The sequence below is a fragment of the Austrofundulus limnaeus genome, unplaced genomic scaffold (assembly GCF_001266775.1).
Source record: "Austrofundulus limnaeus strain Quisiro unplaced genomic scaffold, Austrofundulus_limnaeus-1.0 Scaffold67, whole genome shotgun sequence".
NCBI classification, from domain to species: domain Eukaryota; kingdom Metazoa; phylum Chordata; class Actinopteri; order Cyprinodontiformes; family Rivulidae; genus Austrofundulus; species Austrofundulus limnaeus.
Genome location: NW_013952469.1, coordinates 1,358,849 through 1,369,608, shown reverse-complemented (window position 1 = coordinate 1,369,608; position 10,760 = coordinate 1,358,849). Strand labels below are relative to the sequence as shown.

At 40.1% G+C, this 10,760-nt stretch overlaps 1 protein-coding gene across 1 annotated transcript in view; it reads right to left on the bottom strand.

Annotated features, from left to right (window-relative positions):
- Positions 1–2,410: 2,410 nt before the first annotated feature.
- The window catches only part of ndfip2 (Nedd4 family interacting protein 2), a gene marked incomplete at its 5' end in the record, with an annotated part of 13,528 nt that continues 5,178 nt past the window's right edge, over positions 2,411–10,760 (bottom strand). Inside the window, 7 exon segments of the mRNA XM_014010292.1 lie at positions 2,411–4,847; positions 4,922–5,027; positions 5,114–5,180; positions 5,265–5,389; positions 5,473–5,560; positions 7,498–7,628; positions 7,718–7,913. Of these exon segments, the coding sequence (XP_013865746.1) occupies positions 4,924–5,027; positions 5,114–5,180; positions 5,265–5,389; positions 5,473–5,560; positions 7,498–7,628; positions 7,718–7,913 (711 nt within the window). The 3' untranslated portion in view covers positions 2,411–4,847; positions 4,922–4,923.

Sequence of the window (10,760 nt, the reverse complement as noted above, 5' to 3'; positions counted from 1 at the left end):
CAGCCCAGAACTACATSRGAGGAGCTGGTCAATGGCCTGAAGACAGCTGGCACCACTGCTTCCAAGGTTACTGTGGGTCATGACGTCATGGTTTGAAATCTTGCATGGCACAGAAGGTTCCCCTGCTTAAATCAGCACRTCCAGGCCCGTCTTAAGTTTGCCTATGACCATTTGGATGAGTCATGGGAGAAAGTTATGTGGTCAACTATTTGGACTTAATTCCACTCGCYGTGTTTGGAGGACAAAGAATGATGRGTACTATCCYAAAAACACCATCCCTACTGTGAAGCGTGGTGGTGGAAGCATCATGATTTGGGGGTGTTTCTCTGTACATGGGACAGAGACTGTTTCAGCAAACTAAGAGAAACTCACCTGGACGTTTCAGAAGCATTCACTGCTCCAGGACATCCCAACATCTCTGCAGTACAGCTTCAGCACACTTTAAACAAATGTGACTTTCATGAAAATATATGAAATTTGGGCCAAGTCTGCTAACCCCTTCATGCAATCATTCAAATTATTGGTTGGACATTATAATCGGGGTGCTCAGGTGGAGTTTAAAAAAATTATATATATTATTTTGTAACCGCAGTGTAAATATTAGTAAAGATTACCATTGGATTTTGTTGACAAAAAAAAATGCATTTGTTTTAAGCCAGCAGAAATGAGCTCTGCGCTCCTGAACCCAACTTTTGTTTTTCCTGTTTTGTGTCTGTTTATGTTTGGACTACAAAATAAGCTATTCCCACTGCACCTGAACTACAGATGTTTTTATGGCCCATGCTTCGTTTTTACAAAAGAATAACAATACAAGTTATTTTCTATGAGCTTCATGTGTTTAAAAACAATTTTGAAGTTACCAGTCAGCGTGTGTTTGACTCTTATTGCGAAGGACTGAAATAACTTMCGTATGTTTCTTCTTTTCTGTAGTACTAAAACGCTCAGCAGTATTATGATCCTGAACCCATTATTCTAAAGGCTGTGGCCAGATTATTTTTTCCACAAAATGCAAAACTCATAATAAAACAATTTATAACAGCCTCATGCAGGTCAAAAGTCAGCATTGGAGGACTGTACTCGCCAGATGTGATTACGTGAGGAGATGGCGCCCCCTGGTGGCCAATGAAAACAATCCTAATTCACCTCCAGGAAAAAAAGCTCTAAATATCATTTGTGGAACAGTTTTAATAAATTCAACATTGTAAAATACATACCAGATGGCAAATGTATCCTAATTATGTGTGCTTTTTATACCTCGCAATATTTATTTTTATTTTTGCTAAAATCAGTTAACACGCAGCTAACTTCTTGTGAGGACTGTTTGTCCTGTGTGTAAAGTCACTTTAAACTGATGTTAATGGACAGTTTAACAAAGGATTGACTAACTTTTACAGAAACTAAAAACATAAAAAATCAGTATAGGAACAGCACGAGTGGCGTCTGGTGCATCGGTTAGTTTAAATACACTTTGTGAAGGGTTTTACACACTTGTACAGAGGATGAATTGACTATATGAACAGGATCTTTAGCGCCACCTAGTGGTGGATATGATTATCTTTCAAGTTGCCACCAGAACAAGGAATATAACGCTGAAATTATAGACAATGGGGACTTAAGTGTTCCTCTGAAACATAGCCCATTAATATGTAATTATAAGCTTACTCAGGCAGATTTCTGCAGCTATTTTACACTTAGATAAATTACATGAGGAACGATTAAATTTACCCAGACACAAGAGCATTAATCATCTGGAGTACAAGAGCATGAAGGAAGCCAGATGGATAGATGGTTGAGGGTCCAGAATTCAGAGCATTAGGGCTCGGCTCATCTCATAAAATAAATAAATGAACTAAGAAATAAATTAGGTCACCACCTAGATTTAAACACGCAAATATTAAAAGACATCCTGTGGTCATGGAAAAGATGCTGTTGTTTCAGAAGAGTCAAAGTATTAAGAGCTGTCTGAGGAATAAGGTCAAGTGCAGCAACATTACAAGGTCACCTGTATATACTGAAGGACCAAGTTTTTCCTTAAATGGATTTTTTTCTTCCCTGATGACACAAACATAATTCAAGAGGGCAATCCAAGATTTCAGATCAGAAGCCCCATTGAGAAGGGTTGGGATGTGCTGGAGGAGACTTCGATACACCACAATTTCTTGGCATAATGTAAGTCCAAATGTGGACAGAAAATAAATGTGAGGTTGCAGAAGCTTGAGGAGATGATGCCACAGAGAATGTGTGCTGTAGTCAAAGCAAAAGGTGGTCCAACGACATACTCCAGGGACAGCATCCGCCCCAGAGCTAATATATAGCTGTGTCAGGGGCTGCAGCCTAACTAGACCAGTGTGGACTTAACCATGGTGCTAATAAACTAACTGATCCATTAAAAAAACAAAAAACTATAAAATATCAGTAACAGACTTTTGAACTTTATTGGCAATTTTTTTTCTGCAAAGATCCATCATTTTAATTCCAGTTACAATGAAGGCATACCAGTTTCATCAAATGAGCATTAACCTTTTTTTAATTATAATTTAATTATCATCATTATTTACAAAGACAAAATTGTATTTGCAGATTAATTTGACAGATTGACCAGTTTACTGAGGAGGGGAAATAAAAACATGCAACAGGTTTGTCTGAAAAGTTTTGATATTGCTGAAGGGAGGCTTTTAGTGAGAAACAACCGGTCAAACAAACAAACAAACCAAAAAAAAAAAAGGTTTGGCAAACACTCGAGTGCTCACAGTTTAGGTTAAAAAGCGATAAAACAAATGTGCAAAAGGCAAGATTATCCATTTGGGATCATTAAGAATTCCAGTTTAAAATAAAAAACTTGAATGGCTTCATTCTTCTAACCTTGCCCCATCAAGTTTAAGATTCACAAGTCTTACTGTACACAACTTCAAAGTGCAAATATTAAAAATTGGCATAAGCTTGTATTTACATGTCATTTAACAACAAAACAAAACCTGTCTAACGAAACACGCTCAGCTCTGTTCTCATTGGACATTTTCTCAGACTTCATCGCCRTCACGTCACGCGAGAATCCACATCAATCCAGATCATCGTTTTTACACCGACAATGTCGTTCTTCTTTTAAAAATAATAAATCACAGAAACCAGAAGGTTGCTCACTTTGAGAGATAAATATTTAACCCTGAACCCCAGAGAGAACAAGTCACCTCTTCACTTCACGTTCATTTTTTCCTCCAGTTTCTAGTTTAACAAGCCAAGTCGTTTTTCTGCTGCTCGCGGTTCGTTTGTTCTCTTTAACTCGACAAAACCAAAACCGGATCCCGTTCTGCGATGAGTGAACTAAACTATATCAACAAGTCGTTACAACTAAGCAGATTGCATAAGACTTTCACTCCGAGGAGCATTTAAATTTAAACTAAACTGAATAAAAAACAACAAGTCTGCAACACTTCTTTATCCAAAGCACCGGAGCTGAAGGYGCCCACGTCTGGGCCGGGCTCAGAACACTGATTTTAAAAATCCTTTTAAACTGCTGGGGTTGGTGGCTTGTCTGGATTCTGAACCTTTRACACCTGATGTTGCTTTAAGCTTCAGGTTTTAAAGGTTCAAAAATGTGACAAGGAATAAATTAATTCTGGGGCATGAATAAAAACTGGAACCAGTGGCATTTAAGATTTGGACTTTTGCTTTCAACCTGAAACTGAACAGTTTACATGGTCAGTAACTGATTCAGGAGTCCTTTAATGTGGCGGACTGAGACGGGCTATACCAGCTGAGCCAGATTTGTTGCTCCATTTTAGAAGAATTAAATCATAATTTTTTATACATATTTTTAAACTTTATCATTTTTTTATATTTGATCCTATTGCATTAATCAATTGTATGAAATATGTCTTTCTTGCTGCCATAATTTTCATCTGTGCAGCTTTGAGCTGCACTAACTGATAAGAAGTAACCCTGTGATTGGTCAACATGTCTCTCTCTGTGCTGTGTTTGTAATAAATTGTACAACTTTCCCCGGCCAAGGTCAGAACTTTCTGCTGAGACCTGTCTTTTAGCGTCCTCAGAAACTTCTCACTCTTTGCAAAGAGAAAACTGTTTTAAACTGAATACTTACGTCTGTGTCTGGTTTGTTTCTTTTTAAGGGGTAATTTAATGTCAAATCTGACATTTTCTTTAAACTACATTTTGTATTTTATTTGCACCAGTTTTCCTGCATTCAATCATTTTGCACTAATTTACATTAATTCCCGCAGTTACAGAAACAACCTTTTGTTCTTTTCCACTAACCCTCCTGTGTTTTCCAGTGCAGACCTGGAAGAAACCACTCTAGGTATTGTGATAAAGTCACATTACAGGACAGGAGCTGGGCTGTTTGGTTTAAAAACAACCGGAGTGTCCGGGGTTTTTAAGACAAAACTTGAAACCGAATGAGTCTCTGAACATTTTAGATTTTGTTACTTGGAGGTTTAAACTGAGAACACAGCTGCCTTTCTAACACTGGGCGAGCAATGTCTTCAGCTAAGCTAAATCAGCTTTTTTAATCCRTATCCTTATAGTGCTTTCTTGAGTAGCTTCATTTACCTGGATGGCACTTCTGCTTCTGGCAGACACGACACACAAACTGGATGAGGACAAAACAGAACAATGAGATTTAAAAAAAAAAAGGTTCCAGGGACTCGTCAGCCCAGTTGAGAAGTAAACTCTTCAGAGGAGAGTCGAGTTATGGTTTTAATGACACGGTAACACTTCCTCCCTGCTTCTTTCCTCGCTCGTCTCCTTCCCTGTTGCCTCTCTTCACTGTTCGGGCTCCTCAGTCAGATCATACGAGGGCGAGGGAAAGAACTCAGCTTTAGGAAGGAAACCTGAAGGGAGGAGACACTCAGGCGTTACAAAGAGCTCATCGGTCCGACGCCCAACGGCTGCGCTCCAAACGTACCGTTAGTAGAGGAAGAAGAGGCGCGTTCTGTGAGATGTGGCCATGTTCTCAGACATGTTGCGGACTTTCAGGTAGTTCACGAACCCTCTGAAGAACAGCAGGAGGCCTGGAGCAAGAGACAAAACGTTTGGTTGCTTTTGAAGCCACACAAGTGGGGAGAAACTTAAAAAGACAGAATACCTGAGCACTCACCAAGCAGCAGGAAGATCCACCAGAGCCAGTACTGTCCGTTGAAGTAACCAGTGAAGTAGTCTGAGAACTGAACAGACAGGACAGTGTTTGGATTGGTCACTGGCTACAAACCTGAAACTGGTTTATCTTGGAGGAGAAGCCCCAGACTTACTCTGACTATGAGAATCCATTTAATGAGGGACAGCCCGAAGCCACAAATGGCTCCGTAACGTCCTGCGATGGTGTTGGTCAGACAGAACGACAGACAGAACCCGATCCAGTTGAAAAGGAAGGCCACTACAGGAACAAATCCAATAATCAGGAACATTTAGGGTGTTTCCCCGCCCCCGGCTACGTGTTGTCAAAAGAAACCAACTTACTGAAGAAGGCCAACATGAAGATCCCATCGTTCCCGACTCGGAGCTGATCGGCGTCACTGAAATCATCTCTGGGTGAGAAGTCGTCATCCTGAAACATAAATCTGAGTTCATCTCAACACGAACCAAAACATTTCAAATCCAAACTGAAAGCCCATCTTTTTAACTGAGCTTGTTGAATTACAACCACGTTCTTTATTTTTTATTACATTTATATTATTTGGACTTGATTTTTGTTGTGTCTTTTATTACTGTATCTGTTTTATGTTTGATGATGTAAGGCACATGTGTCAAAGTTAAGGCCCACAGGCCAAATCTGGCTCTTGTTACCACTTTATCTGGCCCAAGATGTAATGTTTCAATAGTGAAATAGTTCTTTGGTTTTAGCACATTCTTCTTATGACAACTGGACAAATTTCAAGCCATGAAAAGGAAGCTTGAATTTTTCAGTAATCTTTCATTTTAGTGTAGAAAGAACAACAGATTCTCTTTAAGTATCTTCTTTTGTATTCTCTTATTTTTCAAATAATTGTATTTTTAGTCAATGGTTTGATTTTTTTAAACCTTTTTAATAGGTCTTTTTTTATTTCTATAAATAAATAAAATATAATATAATATTAAAAATAAACAAACTTATCAGTCCAATTCAAGGCCATTACCCMTCATCATCTGACAAACTGCTCAGGTTTAAGGAAACTGACTAGTTGTAACATTAGATATTTGATAAGCACCTCAATTATAAACATTACTATAAATTTACTGGAGGCTGTTAGTTTTTATAAATCAAATAAAAAATGTCACATAGACATCATGTTTTACACAGCAAAGCATTCTGGGTAAATGATGACTTATTGCTCTTAGATGTGAGCTCTATCCAGCTTGAACGTTCATTTTTTCACATTAGCTCACAAGCTAATAGAGTAATAAAAGCTCAGCTAACAACATATAAAAATTACTAATATGGTGGTAGCTGCAGAGCTAATACACTAAACATCACATTTGAACATTGTAACCCATATATTGTGCAGAACATAGAAATTAATACAAAATATAACTTTACTGTCACATTATAGCTTTTTAGCCATGACTCTCTGTTTTAAGCTGGAAACATACTCGCTCCGACGCCGACGGGTCGGCTGTTGTTCGGCAGTCGTTTTCGCACAGACCTTTCATAGTCCCTATGACACCCCGCGCCGAGCTCGGGGAACCCCCCCTCCCGCTGAAATATACATCACTGCAGGGAATTTCTCCCCGCAACAGCAATGCAAAAAAAAAGTCACTCACCCACATCTGTCCTGGTTAAAGCTCCACAGTTTTTACCAGTCAGATTCCTCCGTGCACAACGTCTGTTTTATCTCCATTCATGAGTTTTTCATGGTACAAAACTCTGCTTCCTGGTCGGCTCGGGGAGCGAGTCGTTTTTTTTTTTTTTTCCTTTTTTTGTCTTTTACCGAGTGGTTGAAGTAAATGCAGCACATAGTGCTTTCAGCACAAACACGCATGAGTTTTTCTCGGTTTGTCTCTTTAAAACAGACTGCTCTAGTCAGAAGCAAGTTTTTTTTCTTCTGCTGTGTCCGTCCGAGCGCTTTCAGTTTCAGCACAAAAAACGCCCACGAACCAATCACACATTACCGTCGACACGGGAGGGGGGTCAAAAAGTTCTGCTGGCGGGTTGTGCCAAAAGGGACTGTCAACACGACGCTGCGAAGCCCGGTGACGTAATTTTCGTCATTAAACTGCGACAACCTGTGCCGACGTCGGCAGTTCAGAGTGAGTGTGTTTCCAGCTTTAGTCTCGACTGTGGGAGGGGTTTGGAATGTGAAAAGAAGGTTCCTAAAACAGAAACAGAAAAATAAACAAACTAATGATGTCATACATTTTCAGGAAGGGAGTGTACACACTTTGTCAAGTCAGTGAGGGAAAAAAAACCTAATTGAAACTGCAGCTCAAACCTTTCAGAGGACAAACAGACGATGAATAAAATGCGTCGAGTCAGAGAGATGAAAACGTGTGGGTGGGTCTACTTACTCGGGGCAGCACCTCCACTGCGGAGGCTGCCATGGCAGCTGCTTTGGCCTTCTCAGCTTCATCGTACGTGGGTAGTGAGGTGGCGACGCTGTAGGGTGGCGGCACCGGGAAGTCACCCTGGAAACCAGCTTCTGTTTTGACGACAGAAGAAAAGAAGGGCTCGTTAAAGGAGCGACCACGTGTCAGAGCGGTCTGAAGCAGTTCAGAGAGGTGATAGTACCAGGCGAGGCAGCGGCTGCACCCAGGTCTATGGAGGCGTAAGGAGGAGGGGGCGCCTCTGCTGCCGACGCTGACAGAGCTGGGGCTGCCAAGCTGGACTCAGTTTGATTCTGCTCCTGCCCGGGTGCACTGGCTTGTACTGAGGCAGAGGTGCACGGCTGCTGCTCGCCGGCAGAGGAGTCTTCCTCGTTGTGCAACTGAAGGAGAAGAGCGAGAGTACAGAGATACAAATGAAAACCGGATCATGTCGTCAGGCAGTTCTGTCACTCAACAATCTGTTCTTCGCCCGTCAGCACCAACGAGGCCCGAGGCAGCAGTTCATCAACAATTTGCTTTGGATATTTTCAAGCTGAAAGGATCACCTGATCCAAGTTTTAAACTAAAAACTAAATATATTAACTTTTCGTCTGTCTTGTTGTCGATTCAGAAACATGTTGGTGAACGGAGAAGATCTTGTTCAAATTGTTCACCCTGAACACCAACATGGCCGACAGTTAATCATTGGTACAATCAGTTTGTGCTGTTTAGTTTTGAGTAAATAACGATGCTTTAAAACCATATTTTTTCCTGTTAAGCACAGTCTAATGACAAATTGCCAATAATTGAACAAATTTGGACAAAAGCTGTATTTAAAGGGGACCTATTATGCAAAATTCAATTTTAAAGGTTTTTTTACTCAACTTTGGGTATGTACTTCTTAAAAAAACAGTCCTATGACCAAAAAAATGCACCCAGGGGCATATTCACTGTAAGTAAATGTATTTTTAATGTATATTAACGACAAGTTTTATATTTCCGTCATTTTGTGATCACAAGCCGTACAACAACCCACCGGAACCTGTGTTCTGCCCCTTATCTAGCAACCCCCGGGTGAAGCTCCTCCTCGTCAGTAATAAAGAGCCGTCACGGTTGTTGTGCAATGCGCAGCTCATTTCTCAACAAGCCTCCAACAGGCAATGGGTAGAGTGTTGGACCAGAGAGTGAGAGACCAGTGTTTGAGACCAGCATGGACACAATTTAATTATTTATTTTTGTTAGTTATGAACACGTTTTCTCATGTACCTCTATTGTTTAGCTTATTAAAGCCTTGTTAAAGCCTATTTGTTCRAGTTTCTGAGGTATTTTSACYGTTGCTGCTCCCTGCTCTGGTAACAGCATGCAGAGTGAGCGCAGAGCAGAGGAGGGAGAAAAAAAAGAAGCTGCGACCGACTCTGCCTCTGGGTCTCACTCAGGGTCTCATATGTACAGTTGTACAACGGAGCTTCTGCTATTATTAGCCATGCTAACGTAAACGCTGGCTTTGGAGGGCGGAGTTAATGTCAACAGATTTTTGGAGGGCGTTACCAACAGAGCTCATTAACATAAACAGTTCTTCTGAACAGAAATCAGAGCAGGCAGAACTAGAAAATGGGAAATTTTATTATCTGAGAATTATTTTGCGCATTAAATTGAATGAACATGGTCTGGATAGCCCACAAACAACAAAAATTTCTAGGACCCATAATTGATCTCCTTTAAACAAACTTACACGACTGCATGATGACCATTTACAGCACGTACTATCCATCTATTAATACTTTTATCACCTCCAGCTAGGGCTGCACAGTATATGCGGTAGACGGTAGATATGAAGTTGGCGTACGGTAGAAATTTACCCTCTACCGTCCTGTTGTCAGTTACGTCATCGCGCCTGTGTCAGTAGGGCTGCGAGTGCAGAGACAACTGAGCAGGAGTTCAAAATATAATGAAGAAATTATAGTGTTTTAAAACACAGAGAGAGAATAAATCCCCAAAATTTCCCCCTCCTGCTGTAGAAAAGTTAAGTCAGGATCATTCCCCACCCCCAAAAGACCGCCTGTGGCGCAGAGCGAAGCTTTAACAACCGTAGTTTTTTCACACCCAAGTTGTCAGAGAAGAAAAATGTTTTTTATGTATTGTTACCCACAGAGATAACTTTCTACTGTGATATATACTGTTATCGTGAAGGGATTCAATTTCTTTTTCTTCAAAGTTTTTTTTATTATTTTTAGGAAAAACACAAACAAAAAACAAACTAACAGAAAAACACACCCCTAAAAACCCTTCCATCCCTCCCCACCTTTACTGGATCTGCTAACAAAACATAAATATAAATACATCTTATATTCATGTATCTGTAAATACAAAACACAGGTTTGTGTACAAAGTAGGGTTGGGCATAATCGTATCGTGTGCAATTAATCGTCAGAAAAACATTAATCGATTATTTTTTGGCACATGACGATTAATACGATTAATGCCACCAGGCAGATTGACTGGTAATTTCCACGTTCAGTCTGGTCGGTGATCCTCTCCACTTCAAATATGACTAACATAAAAAAAATAAATTCTGAAATTGATTTATCTATCAACACAATTTAAAATTTGATGTATAGCCTGAAGTCTGTAATTTTGACAATTTGGAACAGATTTTTATGAAGAGCAAATCTTTCCCACTAAATTGGTCATGTGACCAGGATATAAAGGTGTGCAGGGACTCCAGGGGATTAATCGCCAAATTAATCGTTATCGGCTAAATACCACAATTAATCGTGATTAATTTTTTTGCCAATATCGCCCAAACCTGGTACAAAGAACCATTATTTGACCATTAGACAAAGTTATCTGCTGAAGTTTTTTCTRYGTAAGATAAAAATGGCTGCCAGATGTCAAAGAAACAGTATATCTAATCTTCTCTAAATGAATGTAAGACATAACTTCTCTTAACCAATGACCATATACTGGAGGATGTGGATCCTTCCATCGAAGAAGAATAAGTCTTCTAGCCAGTAGAGAGCAGAAAGCGAACACCGTCCTCTGATGTTCACTGAGGGAAGCTTCTGCTGGAGCCACCCCCAAAGAGAGAGATGAATGGTGATGGATGAACAGTTCGTCCAAATAGTCCTGAAAAGTTGTCAAAGATGCCCTGCCAGTATCCATGTAACTTTGGACAGGACCAGAATGTACAGTGGTTTGCAAAAGTATTCATACCCCTTGAACTTTTCCATATTTTGTCACATTACAAC